Below are 25,108 nucleotides of genomic sequence, written 5' to 3' on the forward strand. Positions count from 1 at the left end.
GGAAAGAGGTAAATGGAAGGTCCAAATACCTGATGATTAAAATCCTCTAAATGAAATATTTTAGATGCTGTTTGTTTGAAATATAAACATCTAGCATTTACACATATGTAAATGCTGTAACATTTAAGTGGATTTGAGTATTTGAGGGTACACAGTAGCCATCCAGACACTCTCATATTCAGATGTAATACTTTGCCTTCTTACGCACAGGAATGAGGACAGAGAATGATCTAACGAACAGGAAAGGACAGGCAGCCACAGTGACTTTAATACTGATCTTGCATGTAGACAAACCAGATTTAACTTTTCACTGCAGACTACTGTAATTGTAGCTAAAAGTCACTTGGTGAGCATCAGCAACTCAGATGCCTAAACATGGAAATCTAAGTGTCATTTTAGTTACCCAAATAAATAGCAAATTTCCATAGGAAATACCCTCCTGGAGTCCAGAGTAGTGAGTTTGCTGTGTGCCCTCCTCACTGCCATAAGGATCTTGAACTCCATCATTTCATGGTCACTGCAGCCCAGGCTGCCCTTCAGCTTCACACTCCCCACCAGCCCTTCCTTGTTGGTGGGAACAAGGTCCAGCAAAGCACCTCTACTCGTTGGCTCCTCTATCACTTGCAGAGGGAAGTTACCATCAGTGCACTCCAGGCGTGCTGGTTCTGCCTATGCCCTGCTGTGTTGTCCCTCCAACAGATATCAGGGTGGTTAAAGTCTCCCATGAGGACCAGGGCTTGTGAGCATGAGGCTGCTCCTATCTGTCTATAGAGGGTCTCATCTTCTTGGTCTTCCTGTCCGGGTGGCCTGTAGCAGACCCCCACTATAATGTCACATGTTAAATTTTCAGTGCGTACATTATGAATACCAGATTACCTGCACAGACATTTGAGAAAGGCATGTTCCTAGAGCATGTTGATTTACCCTGTGGAGATATCTCCATCTATGCACTATATATGGATTTCTCTCTCTTAATACCTGTACTAACTGTGTGTGAACATCTTCCTCAGTGCCTCCATTTTATGAGAATATCAGCATTTCTACACCTCATTCTGATCTTGTAAAGCCAGATGCAAAAGTAATGCTCATTCCCTGTGGCATCAGGGGTATAGAGCACTGTAAGAGCAAACCAGACTATCCCTGGAGAGCTATGGATGGCCAAGCCTTCATGAATGGACTTCCATTTGCACCATGCACAGAGAGGAAGCTTGTTGACTTCAGACTTAATGAGTTCATATCAACTTGCTAACTAAATGACCTCAGGGCAGGATTAATATGTATGGGTAGGGAGCATTTACAACTCTGCCTAAAGCTATCTCACTTGGATGCTCTGAATTGCCCTCCTGAGGATACTAGTTCTCTCCTCTGACTATATAGATAGCTTGGCTTTCTAATTTAGGCATGAATAACCTCCTTTTCAAAGCTTTGGATTACTTTTTTGTGGAACCTCTGTGGCTTTGGCTAGAACACATCCCCACAGATTTAGGTCTGATTGAACCACATTAAACCAGAGTAGTTCATGGATACCCATTCATCCTCCAGGAGCTAAGACTAGAATTTAGAAAGAGGAATTTTGGTTCCAAACACGTCACTGGCATTTCTTTAAATTTGCTACATTTCACCAAGTTTTCTTTCTAACTCTGTGAAATTTTCTAATTTGACAGCTAGATCCATAAACCATCATCACTACCTTAATGCTATCAACAGTCTAAGTGCAGTATCAAAGTTCAGTTCATTGAACCATCAAATAATATTCTCCTTGGGGCATTTTTTTCCCTTGATGAGTACACGTAAGACCGAGTTATGTTAATCATCATATATATATATTGAGAAGCAAATGTAATCCATTGTACATTCAGCCTGTCAAAATGTATCAATTATTCAGTCAGAAAGATATGACTGCATGAATCATTTCAGTGTTCACCACAGAGCAGGCTTGGAAAAACACTTTGATGAAATAAATGAGTAGGAATTTTAAAAACTATTATTCTTAACTAAAATTTGAGGGATAAGTAGGGAAGGTGTAAGCAGGTATAAGTCAGCTTTAGGACTGCTTAGAAATCATTTATTTTTCTGTCCTCCCCACTAAACTCTTTCCAATTCAGATAATCTTTCCATTCTGCTGCAGGTTTCTCTCAGGAAATTAATTTCTTAGCTGGATGGCACCTGAGGACGCCCAAATGAACCACCTAACATTTCTGTACCCTCTTTTCCTTCTAATGCTGTCTTACATCTTAACATTTCACATAACAACTGCAAGATTTTTATGAGAGACGACCTGATCTTATTGTAAATTCTATAGTGCTGTACCACACTCTATGGCACTATATAAATAAAAGTAAGATAGCATCGCTGCTTGAGGATTTGTTTGTGTTCTGAAAGTCCTCTTTCCCAGGGCAGTGTACTGGGCAAAACTGAAGGTTTTAGCCAACAGGAAACAAAACTGGAAGAAGATTGATCTCTGCTTTCCACTCTTTTACAGGAGATGCTTTTTTCTTTCCTTTCCTAATATTCCCCCTCTCTAATGTTGGGGGCAGGGGGTGATGTTGTCTAGAAGGGGATAATTGCAGGAGATTTTTTGCATGACAGGATGAGTTACTAGACTATTAGACAGGACTCTTCCTTATCTGGCGCATATGCAGAGGAATGCATTAAACTGAAGTCCTTTAAGGTACATTAAGCCTGACAGTCTTCATTCCTCTGTTGTGAGTTGGGCACACGCAATTGCTGTGAGACAACACTGTGGGCTGTAGCTTGCTCTCATTTTAACACCAGCTCAATCCTGACATTCTCCAGTGTCTAGTGATTTTGCAGTGAGATATTTTAAAGAAGTTTTTATTTTCCCTCAGTTTTTAAAATGAACTTAATATAGTGTAAAGTGAGAGTTTATGATCCCAGAGAGAGATACACCATACAGACTAGCACAGCATAAAAAGCATCAGGATAGGTTTTCCAGCACCCCCCAGTGCCTCAACTCTGAGCCAAAGGGACTATTTTCTAATCAAAAGCCCTCATATTTTTCCTTCTTTGCTACTCTTTTGATAACAGAAGGCCCAGATAAACAGAAGCAAATAGAAACTCTATTCTGCTGTTCATGCAAGCCTGTTCACAAAATGCCTCCCATAGGCTGCTTTCCACCAGCCCTGCTATTTCATTTAATCCATTCAGTCCTGAAGGATCAACTTAGGCAATTAGACAAGGGATTTGGGCTCCGAGGGATAATTGGATGACTTGCATGCTATAAACTTCTTCCACGCTCTCTTCACTTTTTTCTTTTGTTCTCTTTGCTCATGCCTTTGTTTCTCATCATTAATTTTTTTAATCAAGTTTGCAACACCCGTGCAGATACAGCAAGATAGTAATGTGACCGAGCAGCAAGAACCTAAACACCTACACTGCAGCTCCTGCTGTTTCATGCCTGTTTAAATTGTTCTGATGTGATACCAAAGGGAAGAGCAGCTGAATTTAGATGATCGGATGCAGCAGTGAAGGCTTCATTTTTGTATCTGCAGCACTGCTGAAGTTGCAGGGAGAGAATGAAAGAGCTCAGATGTCTTTGCCTAATCTCAGGTGAATCCTGGGAGGAAAGCTCATACGGGGGAAAAAAGTATTACAGCAGGATTTAATTGGTTGTATTCTGGTGAATTGTGTGAATTATATCATAACCAAGGAGCTTACTGACACAGATTAAGGACTGCTGAAATGCAATTATCTTTCTTTTCCCGCTATAACTATCCTGATCCCAGTCTTTGTAATCTCCAAGTCCCAGTCTGGGAGCTCTTTTTGCCTTGGACACACAATGTCATTCTCACTCTTCAGTCCTCAGACTGATGCTTCTAACTTTCATTTCCTCCTATTTTGAAACGTTCCTCTCACACCAACCACTTCCCTCATGTCATCCTTCCTAATATCTTATTTATTTACTATATGAAATTGCCTTCCTCTGCTCAATGTGATTTTCAACTTCTCTCAGGTTCTTTTATTTCCTGTGCGCTAGCACAGTTTATCAGTCTGGGTACACAGTGGTTTGAAATCACATGCAAGTTTCAACATCTCCCTCTAACATTACAATATAATTCTCTTTTATAATGAATATCAGTGCAATATTAATGATTGCTATGCTATGAACTGTAAAAAGAAATAGCAACAAAAGATAAAAATCAGATCTTAAACTGCCTAGCTTAAATGTGTAGAGATTGCGTAACCAAATGCTGAATGTGTAGAAGTCCTTTTCAGTGCCTGTCTGTAAGGAATACAAATATTGCAGCCACAGCTACTGAGACTGAGCCCAACCTGTAGAAAACAACATTTTCCTTCTAGCTGTCCACATTCAGTCTCACATGACCAAACAGACACAATCCCCTGCATACCTCCTCTGAAGAGCTGCTCAGGTAACACAGTCATAATATGAAATTAGGACAGTCTGTGCATAACCTTGTGAAATGCTAGAGGTCTCTTACAAATGAAAAACACCCATCAAAAACAAGGTCAAGAGCAAAACAAAACTTATTTCTCCTACTAGAGAGATAGGTATTCAAGAGCTAGACATCTTCAGATGAAAGTATGGGGGATTTTAAGATGAGAGAAATATCCTACTGAGAATAAACTGAAGAATACTTTTCAAAGTTCTTGTATGACTGGAGGGAGCATGTAGCTGTTCTCCATATCTCCTCAGTGAAGAGCAGGTTTGAGTAGCTCAGGCAGAATGCTGGAGGATGTGACTGTTGAGTTCCTTCAAATTGTACTCCTGTGCTCTGCACAGAGAACATAAATTGACTGAAGATGGAGTAATGAACTAAGAGGGTGAAATATGAAAAACATGATTAAACTAAGTTCACAAAAGGAGAGACGTTGCATTTGTCTCCAAACAGAGAAGGAAAGGAAGATGATAGGGATTTGTTTCTTCTATGGTGTGAGGTGGTGACATCTGAGCTAGCTTTTGTCTTTGCAGCAGTCTAAACACCACAACAGAGGTCTCAGCAGCAGCTAATTTTATCCTGTTTTGTGAATGAGGAACAAACATCAAAATTTTTTTTTTCCTCTTTCCTTATGATCTCAAGGGACACCCTCAGACAGGTACTGGGAATTTCAGACACTATGTCTTTCTGCCCTAGATCCTAGTACATTCAAGAGAATATGGAGGTGATAAAATAAAAATTTAGGTTAAACACCAGGCAATTGTTTTCTCAAACAAGAGCTATAAAAGAAAAAGAGTAAGGTATCTCTCCACCTCAAGCTGGTGGACAAATCCCATTTCGAAGTGACTGAATGTGCACTACATAAGTGATGGAATAAACCACAGTAGGAATCAATTCCGTGTACAGAGGCAGCCAGACCAAGCTACTAACAAGGTCTTTTCTATAACTCAGTAGAAAATAGTTTCTGAAGAATATCACCACATATTGCTTCTCACAAGCATACAGGTGTTAACCTTGGTGCCCTGGCCATGTTCCAGCTCAGGTAATTACCCTTTTCACTTAAATTCTTCTTCCAGACTCTCCTGGCTTGTCTCCACTCCCTGGCCCTGATTTATATGCAATTAAACAGCAGCAGTGTTTCGCTGCACAGGTGGTTGCTTGTCAGTGCAGGGAGCGGTGAGGGGACTGGCCACGGAGTGAAATGGTCGTTATGTTGACTACAAGTCCCCATTAAAGGTTACGAACTTCTTTAGGGTCCTTGCAAATATACTACCTAGACGAAAGACAACCCTGTATGGCAGGTGATTTTTTTTCTTTTTTTTCTTTTTTTTTTCTTTTTCTTTTTTCCCTTCTTCCCCGAGGGTGAGAGCATAGCTGGCTCTCCTTTGTCACAGCAAGCTCAGCAGGCAGCTTCCTCTCTCTGGTCCCCATCCTGCAGCGCTCCTGATCTCCACAGGACAGTTGCTTCTTTTCCCCCTCCCTCTCCTCTGGTGCAGCCCTTCAGCTCTGCAGGAGGCACCTGCATCTCCTGCACTCCATTCCTGCGATGCCACAGCACTCGCCATCTGCAAATTGCAGCTCACAAACAAACATAGGTGAGCAGAGCTTTGAGAAATGCTTGGAAGCCTTTGTTTCACAATTCTCTGCACACACAGTATCATTTCTGTGGGAGTTATGATCTCTTTTTGTCCAGGAAATTGTGCAGATGAACTGCAGAACCTCAGCACTGAAAGAAAAATACTGAAAATCTTTTAGCAGAAGAGAGGCTGTCAGAGTAGTAGGTCCCACACGGCAGTGATTCTGTCCATGCAGGAGAGCAGCACAATTCTCCACTGGCAGCATGAGACTGACTGAAAAGCAAGAACTAAGGAGCTTAGCATAAGGAGCATAGCAATCCAACAGCACGCACAACTGTGAGTCATTTTTTTAAATGTACTTTCAGATGCATTATTTTTGGTGGAGCTGAATGTTGTATGCACAATACAGAACATGTGAAATAAAGGAGAAAAGGCAGCTTCCTATATTTCAAGAGGAATGAAGAATTATACTTTGTCCTCGAACTTTTTCTTCAAGTTTTGAATAGCATAGTGGAGAGAAAGACAACATGTATATTCAAAATAATTGGTGAGAAACAAGCTATATACCTAAGTGCAACTCTGAAATGTGGAAATACAATAGGTGATTCAAGAAAAACGCCACCTTTGGCAATCATTCTAGGAAAAGTTCAGTGGTAATCCTTATTATTTTAAAAATTTCTTTTGATGCCTGAAAAATTTGAATCTGTTTTTTTTCATATTCCAAATCTTACACAAAGTGATTACGTTTTTCTCGTTTCTTTTTTTTTTTTTTTTAAATGCACACACCAGACTCTTCTCAGAGTTGCACAGCAATGGGATGAGAGAAAATGGACACAAACTGGAGGACAGGAAATTCTGATATGAGAAACTTTTTCTTTTTGCCTTTTTTTTTTGTTTTTTAGATAGCATGAAGCTGGTCAAATACTGGAACAGGCATCCAGGGAGCTGGATGAAATCTCTATCCTCAGAGATATTCAGGATACAGCTGCAGCCCAGAGCAACCTGATCTGATCAAAACTGCTCTGAGCAGGGGTTGGACTAGATGAGCTCTGGAGGTCACTTCCTCTGGAGCGGAGGAATTTTTAGAGAAGATTTTTTATATTAATATATATAGACAGACATAAACAAACACACATAAAAAGTCTGCCACAGCTAAACACATTTATGCATCTGCACCTCATTCTGCACGTGTGTATGTGCTCTACTGAATGTGAACACACACTCACATATGACATGCTACATAGGTGATGAAGGCATGGGAGTCTGAGAAGGAATATTAAAAAACATAAGCATGAGCTCAATAAAGTAGGATTATTCCTGACACTGAATGGTATCTCAGTTTTACCCATTTTTTCTGTAAAATTCTGACATCTTAAGGTGCAGCAATTTTCACTACATCAGAACAGCACAACTAATGAAAGCTAATGAAATTCAGTTTGCATGAAGTGTTCAACATGGTTTAAGAAGACAAACAACAACTTAGCTCTGACCATCTAAACAAGATGTAGAGGACTTTTTTTTTTTTTTTTTTTTTTTTAAATTTTTTTTGGGGGAATTTTTTTTTTTTTTTTTTTTTTGAAATTCTAATTAGATTGGATTGAGGACAATGGCTACAAATAAGAAAAGAAAAAGATGGCCCTGCCCTAAATCACAGTGCACGCACAGAACAGACATCAGCTGCATCCACCGAGCGTGGCACACTTTTCACGACCGAGAGATGAGCAAAGGAAAATGAAGATTGTGACTGTTTTTCAGTCACCCACAGAAAAGGATCAGGGTACAGTCCATGGCACTCGGACTGCTTCAACCCACTAGGTTCTGCTGACGCTGAGTAACCAGCCCCTGGCTGTTGTAACGCAGTAGATGAATGGAAGGTTTCCTGGATGCTACTCCACAGGGAGACCTTCCAAGGAGAAACAGATTATGAATTTCAACTTAAATAGTAACACAAATGCATTTTGGGACTAGAAATTACCAGAGTATGATAATGTAGACAAAACTTAGATGAACAGCCCTACTAAAGTGAAAGGAGCAATTTCTTTTAATTGTACATCCTTTCACAAAATGCCATTGCATAAATTCCCATAATTGCTTTTTTCATGATCCCCCAAAGATTTAGATAAAAAACATCACTTACAGCACTGTTTCAATTCCAAGTTAGTTTTAGACGAACTATAAAGGCCTAGCTTAGTGACTGTGCAATCTTATTGGCTGTACCAATTCTCTTAATTTCCCTCTATCATCTCTCTAATATTTTTGCCTCACTTGCCATATATTAAACCATACATGTCCTCAATTTTTAGTACGTCTATTTGAGAATTTATACTTTATCAGATTCAGAGATTGAAAAAAACATTAGTAAAAGCAAATGCATGGAGAATTGCTTCCACAGAAGAGAAGTCTCTGCCTTAAGTACAGTTTTAAAAAAGTTGGATCAATTAGCAATCTGTGAACGTTAGAAACATCTTAACAATGTCTCAAAGATGAAAGAGCATATCGGAGAATGAGAAAAGGGGGAAAAATTAAATTATGTCTGCAGTCATAATGAATCAAAGCCCAGAAGGTGGTCTCCAAATCAGCAGGTTTTGATGAAATATTAAGGAAAATGATTATTGATGAAAAATGAATAAGCTCTTTTTGATTTTAGCAACCTTTAAATCACACTTTGCTAATTAAAATAGCTTCAATGCATCCCTCTGTTCCTTGATGGGCATTTAGCAACCTTAGAAACGGGTGGGCTAATTTGACAACATTTTAGCAAATATGCATAGAGTTTATCTTAAGCAAGCAGACACAGCACAGTTTAAGATGATGTACAAAATAATATGTAGATAAACCTTCTCTTTCTTTTTCCTTATCTCTTTTTTTCCCCCCACTATATCTACTAATACAATTACAAAGTCATGACAGGCAGCTTCTGCTTGTTTCCTCTGCAGCATGCAATACCCAGTAACATACACTACAACTATTAATGAGCCATGAACTATGTCTTGGGAAATAAAGACCAATGCTACTATTTTCTGCCTCCTTTATTTGCCCAGTCAGAGTGCTTTTAGGACAATTACTCCTACTACCTAGGAGGCCTGCTACTGCAAGTACTGCAGTCTTTAGCAAATAAATTTCCTTCCCAAAGATAAGTGGAAATGAGAAGTCTGAGATATACTGGTTCTCAGATCCCTTGAAGTTGTACAGATTCTAATTGCTTTTAAAACGTTGGTAGTAGAAACTCTGCATTCTCTTTCTGTCCCAGTTTGTACTGTGCTTCCTTTTAAGTGGAAACTGAGTAATGAGGAAACATTACATTACATACAAATGTAACCGAGACTGAATTGTTGCACACAGAAGGCATTTACCTACAGAATGCGATTCAACTCACGTGTGCTGTGCACTATTGTCACAAAACTTAAAATGAAGCAAAATCTGCCCCTTTGCTTTTTCTTTCATAAATTAAGTCTTATATCACCATCTAAACTCTGGGCAGATGAAATTACCTATCCATTACAAATAAGTGATCTATTTACTGTAATAACATTTAATATATCCATCATGTAAGAAAGACTTCTATGAATGCATCAGATTGAAAAGCTATTTAAATGTCACTAGTATTTTGAGGAATGAAAAAAAAATCATGGCAAGTAAATAAGTCTGACGTTAGAACGATATTTTTCAGAAACACATGATAATATAAAATACATCATGCAAGAAACCTTTTAATGTCTCATATCATAGTGTTTGAGCCTTAAGCAAAAAGATTTCAAACACCTTATGAACCAATTCTTTAACAGTACGCTATGAAGTATAATGCTCCACTAACGTACACTGTTTTCTGAGTGACGAGTGGAAGAATTGGTTTTCCACTTTCCAACCAAGAACAAACTGAAATGAGATCTTTCAGTAATTTCTCAATTCCCAAGGCTGCCAATGTGGCATGCTTCATAAGCACTTGTCCAATGAGTTTACAAGATGTTAAAAGGAATTCACCACCACCCTCCAACGTATATGTAGTGATGTTATTTTCCTTCCTAAAATTTACTGCAGAGGATTCCTCAGCACAGTTAGACTCCACCACTTCCGCCAGAGACAAAGCACTTTGACCTAAGCAGGATGCTTTTTATGTCACATAAACAAACAAGACTGGCCATGAGGATAAACAATGTAGTTAAATATAGTTTGTCTCACCTGTGAAGGAGATACCATTCATAAAAAAAGAACAGAACAAAAAAACCTCCAAAAGCCTCCAACATTAGAAGAACACGCATTAAAAAAAAAAAAAAATTACTTTGATTTTACTTTTCATCCATTAACCTACACTAATTTAAGGAGCTAACTTCAAATTGTATATTTAATTTTAGTAAGTGGAGAGACAGGATTCAGTGAACGCACAGCACTCTCTCCAAGCTCTGCCTGTGCACCCCTCTCCTATAATCACACAACTCTAAAATACAAAATCCCTGGCTCTTAAAAAGCTTGGAGAGCAGAAGCCTGAATCCTTCACCAAAGAGGAACAGATGGGTTGACTGGAAGGACATAAAAGATAGAAGAACCATAAATTTGTATTCTATTTATAAAGGGCCACATTCAACAGCAACAACAAATTAAACTGATTAAATTATGGTGTTCAATTGCTGCATAACATCAGTCCACAATCCAAATTTTGGTTAGCAGGACTAGCAAAGAACAGATTTTAACAGTTTACACTGGTAGGATCAAAGCACTTTATTTAATGAATGGGACAGCCTTTGCTTTTTCAGCTTTGTGTACTCAAATATTCCCCATAATTTTCTCAGGATGAAGAACTCCAAATTGTATTGACGGCATTAGTGCGAAATAAAGATGTGCATGTTACACAGCTGGTTTTTTGGACTGCAGTCTTAAGCCATACAATAACCATTCAATGCCTGAGACATTGCCTTTTCTAGTTTTTACATCATGTTTTGTTTCATACTAGAATATATCACTTATGCTTTCTTTTTTCTTTTTTTTTTAATTAAATGCTGCCTTCTACCATCTTAAAAAATGTAAAGATTGTTCTCTTTTTTCTGCAAGCAACAAAATGCCTAACTTCTCTATATCTGTGTGCAAATTGCACTAACGCACCAATGAAAAAATATTACATTTAATTCAGTTACAATATATTTAAAATCCTAATATATATTACACCCTTAAAAGGATGAAAAGTGACAGGTTTTGATCTACCCTTTTTAAGTACAGTCTCTCATCATAAGCAGGTGCTGCACTTAAAGAATTGAAAATCACAAACCCAAATGGATACTCTTAATTTCCAGCAACAGGAGCTCATTAGCAGTCGCTCAGAATAGGGGCACTGAGGGCATGCTCGGGTGGGCCCCACTTCACCCCCTGGCTTTGTAACCTGGAGTGGGAAGTTCATCTCTCTCTTATCTTTCTGTGCATTTTCCCACTGTGGCCATTTGCAGAGGTACTAATTCGGGCTGCTTTTGTAAAAACAAACAAATAGCTGTCACACTTCAGATTACCCAGCAAGCTGACTCGAGGAGAGAGGAAGCAAAAGCACCGGGGTTTAAGGGAGGCTGTGGCTGTGGTAAATGGAGAAAGATGTGGTTCTCACAACAGTATCAGTGCTTGGTATCTATTCAGAAAGAAACCAGGACTTTCAAGTAATTAAAATGGGAGGCCTGAATAGAGTTCACTTTAAGTCTGCCATTTATTCCACCAAAGTGGTAACCCAAACAGGGAGTGCAATTGCATACTTTCACAATAGGGAGCCTACATAAATCCTCATGAATTTATATTAAAACTTGTCTTATATTCTATCAAGATGGAAGAACAAAAGAAAACAACCAACCTAAGATAATAAAATGCCAATCCTAATAGTGTCTATTCGGTTCTAAATACACAGGTCTATGAGAGACCAAGCTAATTTTTAGGCAGTCCTGGGGGCAAGGATTACTGGCTTATAGGATGAAGGGTAGAGGAACAAAAAACCCCAACGTGTTAGAGCTAAAGTGAAATTAAACCCCATGAAGAGTCTCACAGAGGCTCTAACTAATCCTTCTTTGGGTTATCACAGAGAGAGGAGAAAAAATACCACAATGACTTCCAAGTATTATTTTCAGTTTTACACTTTAGAGAACTGCAAATACTTCATTAACCCACTGCTCTCCATCAGGCTGTCTTGGAAAGCCTGTTTGATTATCCCATAGTGGCATATGTGTCATTTTCTAGGCTAGGAAAGTCTTGCCAGAAGCCAAATTCTCACAGGAATGAAGTTTCGTTATGCCACAGAAAGGTGACACTCACTGGAAGATAAAAATTTAAAACCTACTGACATTAATTTATGAAACATTACTGATTATTTACGGAGCCTGGATAACAAACAGCCCCTGCTCTGCAATGCTTGCAACCTATTCAAGTATTTACAGCGTATTTACCCACATGAACGGTACCTTCCCCTGACAGCACGCCATCCATAGGTTCTGATGACAGGTGATAAACAATAAAGAACAAGGGATCCAAGCACAGGAAAACACTATCCCATCAGCGAACAGAAGTAAACAGGTAGGTGGGAAGAGCTTACTCATAATCTTACGCAACCTAGGTCATTAGCATTCTGCACAGCTCTGCAGGTTTTAAATGTCATTGGTTAGACGGTTTACAGAGCCGTGGCCTTTCCCTTTGTGATAGCGCTCTTCAAGTCAACTTCCAGAACAGTCAAAAAATCTTTTCATTTAAGAAACAAGAAACGTCCTAGCATTTGCAGAATGCATCATCCTGAGTAATAACTCCGATCTCCATCTCTGGTGAGCCTGGCAGTAAGCTCAGATTCCTGTGCATAGATGGTCCCACAGACTTAAGGACACTCCTGTGACTGACACTACTAATAAAGAAGTTTAATATAGCTGCACAAGCACCTTGTTTTTTTAACAAACATTTATCTAGGCATGGCAATATAGCAGCTCATATCTTAAATAGCCCATTCTGATATTGCTAAGTGTTATTTTACACACACTAGAAAGACAGGGTCTGCTTATTTCACTTTTTATGTATTCATCTTAGAGTGTTTCTTTCCAGGTTCTAGGATTCATTGCTCTCATGCCAATTTAAGCATAAAGATACTACCGAGTGAATAAAAGTTAACATCTAAATACAATGTTTTCCCTTTCTTTTTGGAAAAGCAGCAAGCAAAGTATGTGGCCTGACCTTAAAAACAGCATCTTGCCTCTTCACACTGAACAGATGACAGTTAAAGCAAGTAGGGTTATTTTCAGTTCCCAAATATTCCTTTGACATGACTGGATTCCAATTCTGATAGAAAAGAAAACCAGTTCCTAAAGGTCTCCCTTTCTAAAATGAACATTTTTTTCTTTTTATTCGCAAAATGCATGCAAAAAGCATATGATTATGGTATTTATGTTTCCATTAAAATGTCCACAGCAAGCTAGGGGAGTCTAGCCTACTATTTTCAAGCTATTTAGATTTACAGCAGCACAGTGCCTATTTTATTTCAATTATATTTCAGGACAATGCACTCATGGTGGGAAATGATTACAGAGTGACAGCTAGTAAACGTCCATTAGGAGTTGTCTTTCTACACCAGTGCTCAGCTACGGATGTCAGGTGATGGCTATACAACCCCATTGTATAGCATCATTGTCATCTACATGAAAAACACTGTTGATCAGTAGTGCAGCTTCTCTTCTGCATGATGCAAAACAGACTAGAGACATTTTCCAGGTAAGCTAGAAGCTTTATCCACAAGAACACAGTTCTCAAGACACTTCTTTCCTGAACTGTAAAATAAATATAGATTATACATTCCACCTGGATTTTGCTCTGTTAATGCCTAACATAAGAAGTGAAAAACTTCTCATCAGCCTGTCTCTGTAAGCTATCAATACATAGGATGGAGCTAATGTTGCAAGGCCAACTGATGTACATGCAGCTATACTGATCATCAACCACTCCTAACATATTTTATTTATTTATTTATTTATTTATTGCTAAAGCATCGTTTCTTCTGAGCAACAAACTCCTCTTCTGTTAAGAAAGAGAATCTGCTTTCATTCTCTAGGATCAAGAAGAGAAACCCACTTTTTTGTAGTGAGTGCTACGCTTGCTATGACTAGCATAACTAGAATTTAAAACGTGTTTCAAGATTCACAGGAGCTACTTGTATGTATGGGTTACATAAGAAGGGCAAAATAAAGAACCTCCCATATTTAAACTACCCATTTAACAAATAATAACTGTCACTGAAAAACCAAACCAAACAAACAATACCCCCTCCAAACCCCACCAGTATCCATCAATGATTTAACTCTGACCCAACAAAAATCTGCATTAAAGCAACTGTAAAATAGCTTCAAGTCCTGTAAGGATATTTTTGAATAAAGCTTACTATTTACAGGGTGGTTTTTTTAATAGCTATTGTTGGTAAGATGGGTAAAGAAATGTCATTTACACACATACAGATATGCAGGTCTCCAATGAGTAAGTTAACATCTCTTTCTCCTTTGCTGTATTTTGGCATTATACAATCCACTTTCTAATTTAGAGAACAGACTGACAAACTGTTTAAGGAAGAACCATGTTCTTCTTACCATTTTGTACTATCTATCTGTCTACAATTTTAGTGCTTGGGATACATGCAAATATAAAATACATCCAAGAAGGAGAATGAAGACAACAGTTCTAATGCTGGTTTCAAATTAGGTTACTGTGGGACCTCTGCCTGACAACTTGACGGTACCATCATTTGGTGAAGCACTACAATCATTGTCCTCATAATATTCTTAAACTTGCAAAAAATAAAATAAAATCGTCTGTTATTCTGATGAGCAATTTACATACTTATCCTCTACTTTGTTATCATTCATATGCCATGACACAGTTAAACTTACATCAGTTGGTGGCATGTGTTGATGAAAATAAGAGAGAAGTTGAAGGAAAATTAAAGAGAAACAAACCCTGACAAGGCCTCACACACAGGCGCAGTAATTCTCTTGCAAGTTAAGGAAAAATTTGTCCTAAGTGTTCAGCAATGGTATGCAAACTATTATGGGACATATCGTTATAGGCTTCTTTGTAAGAGACTTTTAAATAACCTTTTGGACATACTTAAATGTCAAATTTTGTTTGGCACTAACCACCAAACTGTAATAGAAGTAACATTTCCCATATAAACAATACTGCGTTTAATATGAACGTGCTAAAGATTTGAGACAGCCTGGCCATTACCAGCTCCTGGCAGTTCAGCGTGAGGCTAACACACTGCGAGTGATTTCCCTTCCCATCCACAAAGACTGGAAGCGACTGTTTCCATTCAGGTAACCTCTGAAATGTCCAGAGGAAAGGAAAGGATGGCAGGGCAAAGGGGTAAAACACAGTGAAAATAACACTCACTGCAGGTGAATGCTAACAAAATATTTTAAGGATGCAGAAATGCAAGCAACTATTTCTTTTCAAATGCCTTGTAGCATTATTAGGATGATTCAGACTGTATAGAAGAGAGCTCCCTGGAGAAAAGCCTCATGAAGAGGCACTTGGACAATTGATGTAGGAAGGAGCATCCTGAGAGACGCCCAGTGAAGGGGGAAGGTCTCAGTGCTGGAAAGGGACAGCAAGAAACAAGAAGTGATGCACATGGGGTGGGGAGGCAGGTATCCTACAGATGGGGAGACAACACAGTTAACAAGTATCTCAGGGCCACACAGCCACAACTATTTCTTAAAATGATGCTCAGGTGACACTTTCTTAATATATCTAAGGAAAAGCCTGCAAAACACAGAGTAGCCTTGGGAAGATAGCTTCGCTGCAATCCAGGCTCTCCTGCTGAGCAGGGTCAAGCTCCCAGATGTCCTTCACACAAGTCTGCGAATACTGAAAGCTGCTCCCTCCCAGCCTTTGTCTCTCCCCCACGCCAAAGCAGGCAACGTGATCTCTCAGCAGCGGGTCTGAGGTACAGATCTGACTTCTGGGAGAATTAAAGATAAGCCTGAGATTGTGCAAGTTGCTGCAGTGTTTCCAAAAACATCTCCTGGAGCCAGGTGGGATTCACCAGCTCTGCCGTTTGGTTGCTAACAAAAGTGTGAGGAGAAAGGGAAGGAAACCCAATACACTAGACAACGTCATGCCTCAGACCCCCAAACAGGTACTTTAGAGGACATTTTTAGTAAATAATAATATTTTTTCATCTGCACTGCCTATTTCTTTCCAGCTGTGTCTTGCCAAGTGTGCCCTGCTTTACCACAGGACTCGGGGTAGCTCTTCTTGCCCCAGTTCTAGTCCCCGACCTGTGTTTTCTCCCTCTGCTCAAGCTCATTGTGTGTGTCAGGTCTTTCCTTTTGTCACAGCGTGATCCAGCTGTGAGAGACGGGGCCCTCTGCGCACCAGGAGCAGCCTGAATGTGCAAGACTGCCACACTGCTCTTTAGTCCTACCCTTATGATTAACATCAGATTGTCCCCGTACTCCGTTATCTTCAGTTTTACTCACTCTCTCCTGGCTCTTTTATCAGCAATCACACAGAGTTAGCTAGGTCACACAGATCTTATATTTTGCTGTGCCAGGTTTGCATCAAAGGACTCGTTTTTTTTTGTTGATGTGACATTGATGCCATTCAGCTCTGGCGTGAAACACTGCCTTTGCTCTAACAAAAACAGCTGTGAGACTCACCACGTGGCAGCTATATCCAACCAGGCTATATTGATTTCCAAAGGCACAAAAGGGCTGAAATGTCAGGCACCTGGGCATACAAGCGCCAGTCAATATAAGGCTAAGGAATAAGAAATTTCAAGGGCACGGATGAAGCTGTCATCTTTTAAAATTATTTTGCTTCCTTCACTGAAATAATGTACATAACCACAATATATAAATTATTTTTATTTTATATGAAAAAGAGACCTTTTACACAGTGCAATACAAGAGAACAGTGCAATTGAGACAATAAAAAGGCAGTTTCACTACTGAATTTTAGTTAAAATGTATGCATTCAACAATGCATATGAAATCCTCTTATTTGTCATGTTAGAGGATATATTTTTACCAATATTATGTAAAAGAACTTTTCAAAATAGATCTAGTGGAGAGTTAAATACACCGATCTCAGTACTCAATTAAAAAGTTTTAGACAATTAGCTGAACTCAGCACAATTATTCGATGATTCTATGACACCTACTTTCCTTAAGACCAAATACCACCCAGAACAGACTATGCAAGATGAATGCCAGTCTAGAGCTATACAGATCTCTAACACTGCAACCAAAGACATTGTTTTGCATATTTACCTGAAAGTCCAGTATTTTTCTTCCAGAAAGAATGGGGTAGAAAACAAAACAACGAGTGGTTTTACTACGAGCTAAATTAATAACCTCTGAATGAGTTAACCATACCTCCTGCACTAGAATTTCAGTGTTAGTTTTTGTAAAGCTGAGAAAATGCAGAACAAGATCATAGATGTAAGCCAAGAAAACAGATGTATTTTCATTTTTAAAGTACAAAAAAGTTGTGAATTTTGCCTTTGGTTATTTCTACTTTATGTTAGTTTACATGCCTATTTTATCTTCAGGTTTTCAAATGAGCTCAAAACTCCATCGACAGAAACCAGAATTTTGCCCAATTTCAGCACAAAACCAAGCATGACTTAGTTCAGATAAAGTAACCACAGCAAGAGTATAAATCACAAGCTACAGCCTGAGAATAGGGAGTAACTAATGACTCAAGCTTGGAGTTTACTCATTTGGGTCTGTAATCAAAAAGCTCCACCTGTTAGACTGAAGTTCAGGACTATGGTAGGACTAGAATCTAGGTAAGCTTTAACCTACTTTTGCTTTAAAAAGTAAGATCTTTCAAGAGATTTTGTAACTGCCATGAATAGGTTGGAAATGATGTATTCCACAGTCATATCAATTAGAGTTCTGACAAATAAACCAGATGACATTACAGCTTTGAACGTAATTTGAATTATACCAAATGGTGACTCCAAAATTCCAAACCATCTAAAGAACGAGAAGAAAAGCAGTGTCTCTGCAGAAAATAACTTTCACGTCCTGCTCTGTTACAGTTTGATTTGTGTGAGCTCAATACTTTCCTACATAAAGGCTTTTAAAAGTCATTAATAAAAATGCAGTTCTGACTTTCCAATTGGTGTACGGTCATCTCCCATGACAAAAGCATTACCATGGTGGATTTAGAAAGAGCGTATTGATTGATGCCTGGTGCCTACCTGTCTACAGGTGAAGACTTTGAATTCCGTGGTTTCTTCACTTGGGCGTACAAGGCTTCCACTGTCTGCCCTTCCCTTGGACTCTGTGGTCGGGTGTTCAGTGTTATTGTGCCACTATTTGAAGAAGAATCATAGGAAGCAATGCCAGCGTACATTGGGTCCGCATCACAGCCAAACGTCCGGTTAAAATCCTGTATCTCTGCATAGTCACGTTCACGAGCTTGTCTCTCTCGAAATTCTCGAGTTTTTGCTTGAATTCTGAAAAATTAAAAGAAGGCTGAAACTAATTTCCCCCCCCAATCATTTGAAAGCAGCAGTTAGCAGACGCTTTAGGCAGCCCATCTTAACGAAAACCACTGAAGTGTTTCCAGTTTCACTTTGTCATGGAGGCTCGGGTTTACCTTGGATATTGAAGCCTAGATCGAAGCAACGCTACAATCAACACTAGTCTTTAAGGAAGAAGTCTGATTATCCACTGTCTTTTCTTTCATTATTAAGTTAAATAATGACAAGCTATAGCTGTTGGTAAACGCTGTTTCATGCATCTTAGGATGCCTGTGCCTGTCTGAGAAAGGCCTGACACTATTCATATTGTATTGCACTCTATCAAAACCTAACACATTTAATGGTTCTAATGCCTGTTTTCAGAGAGGAATTTTAATGTACTTTCTTGGTCCAATACTACAAAAATCTACTTCTTTCACAATTCAAAAACTTCCTAAAGGATAGGACATACACACATATATATATTTATGTATGCATGCATGCAGTAAACAGCAGAAGTAGATTCTTGTATGAATCATTTCAAATGTGCAGGTTTTGTTCAAAATGTAAACAAACTGAATCTGGCACCTTTCAAAAGTAGGCAGTTTCTTCTCAGGAAGTAACAACATGTGCCTTATGTTAAAGTTACAAATGAAAGGTGATGCTGTACCGGGGTTTTGTATCGTGGTGCACTTGTTTAATTGTGTGATAAAAAGTGACAGATAAAAACAGATGACATTTAGGAATCCGACAAATACAAATTGAGCACAGGTCATATTTTAAAAAGCACACAAAGCTATTACTAAAATTTGATCTGGGCTTCAAAGTTTCTTTGGCATTTTAGAAAATTTGATGTTCCACACACACATGCACAGTGAACTGAAAAAAACACCCCCCAACATTGTCTCCCCAGACCAATTTAATGCTCTGTCATCATTTCAAAATGAAGCACTCAGCTGTCTCCTCCCTTCCATTAGTAAAATGTGCTCCTTTTTCATCTAGTCCAGCCATGGCTACACAGTGTGACAGCATCCATCCACTCAGACTACAGCTCTGTGCACCTCTCTTATGTGCCATTTCCAAAGACGGCTTGTTCACCAACTTCTAACAAGAGCAGCCCACTCAAAGCCTCTGCTTCTTTTGAAAGTAAACCTTGTCTTTTCTGAAAATAGAAAAGCCTTAAAGTTATGTAACTTTGACATTTGGGGAAATTTTAAACTTAGCCACAATCTAGATTAGTCTTTGCAAAAAGAAAAGAAAAGGGGATACACAAAGGGTGGGATTCTGGCTGCAGTTTAAGAGGTCAGGATTTGAGTGCCTGCAGTAGCAGAGAGCACGCCAGCTACGTGTGCAGGCTCCCTTGGACAGCCCAGGGAGCCACGAGTCAGCAGATTCCAGAGTTATGCATCTGCCATGCCAGCCGGTGTGTCCTAGCGTGAAAGGAGTCGCCCTATAGATGCTTTTGATGCTGTTGCTTAGGTCTTCCTTGGGAGCTTGGGTACCCAGCTTTGATTCAGCTGCTCCAGCCACCTGCCATACCCAGGTAACCCTGTGGGACATCCAGCAGCTGTGCAAGAAGGACTCCGGTAGGTCCTTGTCACAGCTGCCAGCCCCTGCTGACAGCTCAGAGACTGTGATACTCAAACAACAGAAGATGTCTGTGTTCAAGCATACGAATCCAGCCCTGAGCTGCTATGAGAACGTATAAACTTAAGTGTCTTAATCAGATTGAGTCCCAAGGAAGTCGTTTTTCCTATGCAAACGAAGATTGCCATAAGAAAAAGAAGGGAATAGGAGAATGGCAGGAATAGGCAGACCTAGTTTCCCCCCAAATCCTGCAAGTATTGACCAAGGATGCTGACTTGGGATACAACTGATGGGCTGAACTCCCTCCAAGAGCCAGTGCCATCTACATTGATGGTTCAGTGATTCATTTACATGTCCCAAGCTACACCTAAGCATAATTCCTCTTTTTATGCCTACTACTACTGACTTGTGCACCACTACTCTCACTTATATTCAGTCACATAGGAAAGAAAAACAACCATACCACAAAAAAAAAAAAAAAGGGCTAATAGAAGAAATCTGAGAAAGTTTAACTTAATCCAACACGATTTTTTAATTTTGCAATTTTGCAAATACAAAACTATTTTTTTCCTTACTGTTGCTCTTTATTTTAACAGGGGAAAAAGGCTTCTCCACAATTTCAGCAATCTACAGTGAAGGACAACTCTGATTTAAATCCAAAATCCGTTTCAAATTTGAACTCTGTTTCTGCATGCCTATTTTTTAAAATAAAAGTATGTGTTTTACATTGTGCTATATTCCAAAACTGTAATTCAGAAATGTTACAACCCTAATCACTTGGGAAGTGCAGAAGGAAAAACAGGCAAGAAAATGACCTGTGGTTGTTGATTACTCTCCGCAGATTTCACTTCCAATCTGTAGTCCTGTATTAATTACCCTGTAGAGGAATGCATTTGTTTGTTGATATTTGCCCTCTGAATGGGAGAAGCAAAGGAAATCAGAAATTTCCCAGATATTGGTAGATTTAATTTTAATTTCAATGGACAATATATCATTACATATCGAAACACTCTTGACGCCAATTTGAGCCAAAAAAAATCCATCTTATTTTAGATAGCCAAAATTTCAGTATATGAAATCTAACAGAATAACAATAATTTGGCATTGAGTAATTCAGTCAGAAGAAAACACTGTTAACTGACATAGTTATAAACCAGAATTATGTGGTAATAACTTGCGATATTAGCGTCAGTGTTACACTGGCTGCCATGAGACACACCTGTGAACTTCTCTAACTTTTGGCCATGAATATCACATCACTCTCCACAGGTGCAAACATGAGTGTCTCCTATTTCATGTTAACCAACTTTTCTCATTTATCTGCTTATTGGCACAGCACTGTTTGCAGCAAGAACATTAAGATTTTCCCATGCATGGTTCAATGAGGGATACTTATTCCTATTCAAGTGGAAGAGAACTGATTGTTGAAGTGTTATGGAAGTAATTACATTCATATCCACCAGGAGATTTTTTCGAATATTTTCTACAATTGCTAATACAATGTGTTAATACACACACGCAGTATTAAAAATCAGAGTCTAAATGCATTATAAATCTTCCTGTTAATTATAACCAAAGTACCCTGTAACCATTTGCAGTAAGTACTATTTAACCAAGGACAACCCTGAAGTGAAACATAAAAGATGTCTGACTATCTTGACACCCAAAATGTTCTTTTCTTTCTCTTAATTAATTGTCTGTGCTTTGGGTTTAAACCACTGTGCAAGTCCTATCACTTTCACATAACATAAGTATAGGTATTCTGATTACTAAACATCTTTTTGAACATTGCTTAAAATACAGTTCTGGTTTTGCCTTCTGCAGGACATACTCTATCTAAACATTACGTCTCCAAACGACCAGGGAAAATATGCAGACATATTCTTCAAAAGAATAACAGCTATCAGATGAATATTGCAGTATCCCTTTTGCAACTATAATAGTTTTAAAATCTCAATATATTTTTCATTTAAGAATCTGAACTTAATGTGATATTATTTTTTATGCTGACCCCTCTCATTGTGTGTGTATATGCATGATGTGGCCTAAATCATTTGCTAGCATATATTGAATTAAGTATACATACGGGAAATGCCAGTGCAGACTATTGTGGGAAAGACTAAAATGATTATGTAAATACACCGTGCAGCACAGACGAGAACCTGGAATTTGCTCTGTTCTTCAGCCTTAATCAGCAATGCTGCTGCTATTGAAATCCAGTATCTGGAGAAGTGTTTGACCACAGTGCCTTGGTTTCACAATGTGGATATGTGTATTAAGCTGTCTTCACTGAATTGTGCTCCTTCATGACATGGTACAATAAAAATGCATACGTCTGAAATTTCAGATCAGCTAATTCTGAGGATTTATGACCTTCCTATGGGTTCTGTGTGGGTTTAACAATAATAATAATGTTTATGTTTCACATAATTCTTTTCATCTTCAAAGAATTTTGCAAAAAAACTGCTAATCAATTTTGCAGTGTTTAAATGAAACTGAAATTTTAAAAATACAAAAGCTATCCCAAGAAGTTTCTAAACCCTCTTGCTGAAGTGTTAATACTGAAAATGTCAACTACTTACTGTCTTTCTTTTGAGATTCAAATTATAATGTTCAGTAAAGTATCAACTATCCTCATGCATTTGTGTGCCATTCAATTCAAAAGATAATGATGACTGCTTCAAATGACAATATTGTTAGCTGCAAAACTTCCTATAAATGTTAGGAGAGCTTTTCATTGCAAGCTAATCCAGTAATGATAGACATACTCGTATAGCGATTCCTATGCACATGAAATGGTGGTCACAGAAATAAGGAAAAAGCTTATGCTCTGCTGTCTCCAGCAAACAGAAGCCACATCGTTCCCTCTTCAAAAGTCTTTGAGTGACAGTCAGCTTCCAGATAAAGGCAGCTACCATTTTAGACACCTCAATTTAGGTGTCGATGTATGTTTTGGGCTCCCAGAAGAGCCACATCAGGTGGCTGCTGGAAGGGTCTGGAGAGCAGTTCAGCTGAACAGCAGAAATGTGGCTGTTCCAAGGTGATGCCAAACCCTTCTCCAGGCTCTACCAACTGTGCCAAGTACCCTTCCCTTGACCACAAAGGGCATTAGCCATGTAGCTCATATGTAGATACTAAATTAATTATGTTAGCCTGTAAGACATATGCCATCCTGAACCAAATGTTTACAGCAGTTCTGTCTGAGCTAAACTTTAACTTTTTCCAGCAACAGAAAACTCAAATCTGTGGTGCTGGCAGAGCTGTTGTGAGTAAAACTGAATATGCAAGGTTGGGAAAAGAAGAGAAATCCACCCTGATTTCATATAGTAATAGGAGTGAAATTATAAATATATATATAAATATATTCCCAGTCTCTTGGGAGCTTCAGTCCCTTTCCTAGGATTTTTTCATACGTAGATTCAGATCCTTGCAAAAAATCACCTACTTATCTTAAGTGATGACCACAGCGTAAGAAGAATTTTCATGGCTAATACATTACATTTGCCATTGCAATGGCAGCAATGTCCTCCCATAAGAGCAGAAACAAAGTTGGCTGCTACTTCTGGTGTGCAATTGCTTGGTCAATTCAATTAATCCTCCTGCTGCTGCCAGGATTCAGCTATTGCCCAAGTGATAATCCACAACCTCGTCTTTCCCACTGAGGCTCACTCATTTACAAAATCAGTATTGAACGCTTGCAGTTCCACATATGCGAGATGGCTGGCAATGTTTATTAAGGATAGAAACAGCATTGTGTAAGGATAGAAGCTAAATGACAAGCCACTCACCACTGCCAGTTCTCAGTTCTTCTGCCATCAGACTGGCATGCGTCAGGATGATGGATTGAAAACAGAGAAAAACAACAACACGCTTATAAAGTCAGTCAGCTTGTTTAAGTTAGTCAGACAGGATGAACACATTCGGTCCATTTTTTGCCAGATATAATTTCTAATAAAGAGGTCAGGAGGTGTGTTGGCCAGTAGCCAAATCTTGTCAAATTTGTTCCCCCCTCCTTTGCTGGTGAAAAATACCTCACAGGCACAGTGCACCAGCAACTAAGCCAGGTCTTGCTGTTCCTCCTCCCCCTCTCCTCAACTGCCTTCAGGGCTTTAATGGCCCTTTTTCTAATTTTTGGCAATCAAGTCAATATGGGAGTTTGTCCTCTCCTGTATTTTTCTTTGACCTTTGCCTGGATCCAAGCAGAATTTTTCTGACAACTATTCTTCTAATGAGGGTACCTTGATTATAGGCATTATTGTGATTTCCCTCTGAACCGGCATATGACACTTAGCTTTTCTTTTCATGATTAGAGCTAGTCAGTTATCACAGTTATAACCATCTCTCAGCAAGGCCATCTGCTTTCCTGGGAAAATCATTCTAAAAGATCACTGTGGGCAATGGATAATCATGGGCAGCAAGAGCGGTAGCTTGTAAACAAGAATGACATCTCCTCTTCCTCAGTTGCCCCCCATTTCGTTCAAATCTTTAGCATATTTTTAAAAAAAAAGTCAAATACTGCTAGGTAAATATATATATTTTTTTTTTAAATTGGAAGGCTGGAGACCAACCCTTTTCAAGTTATTAAATGAAAAAAATTAACAGTTCTGCCTTAGCTCCTGTGTACATACATGTGTTGCCAACCAGCTAAAATATGACTGTCCTCTGATCTCAGACACATGAAGAAACACATACAAAATGTGGTCAGTTTGCTATGGATAAGCACAAGCACACAGGGACAAAATCAGAAAGGCCAAGGCACAACGTGAAATAAAAGTAGCAGGGAGCTTTAAAGATAACAATAAATCATTGCGTAATTGCATTAGCAGTAAAAGGAAGAGCAAAGAAAAGGTTGCTCCCCTGCTCAGTAGTGAGGGAACGATATTGACAGATGATGCTGAGGAGACCAAAGGCTTAATGGTTTTTTTCTTTGCATCTGTCTTCACTAAAGTGGTTGATTGCAAGCAGGTGGCCAGCACAATTGATACTGCCACCAACAGCAAAAAGATCTCCAATCTAACAGCAAAAGAAGTAGCTAGAAACTGGTTAAGCTAGTTGAACTT

At 38.9% G+C, this 25,108-nt stretch overlaps 1 protein-coding gene across 1 annotated transcript in view; it reads right to left on the reverse strand.

Moving 5' to 3' along the window:
* LOC104466227 (partitioning defective 3 homolog) overlaps positions 1–25,108 on the reverse strand; it is a 122,199-nt gene that overhangs the window by 82,207 nt on the left and 14,884 nt on the right. Inside the window, exon 4 of the mRNA XM_010079579.1 lies at positions 18,198–18,455. Within this exon, the coding sequence (XP_010077881.1) occupies positions 18,198–18,455 (258 nt within the window). The remainder of the gene's footprint in view (positions 1–18,197; positions 18,456–25,108) is intronic.

This window comes from Pterocles gutturalis, unplaced genomic scaffold, assembly GCF_000699245.1.
Source record: "Pterocles gutturalis isolate BGI_N339 unplaced genomic scaffold, ASM69924v1 scaffold11004, whole genome shotgun sequence".
NCBI classification, from domain to species: Eukaryota; Metazoa; Chordata; class Aves; order Pterocliformes; family Pteroclidae; genus Pterocles; species Pterocles gutturalis.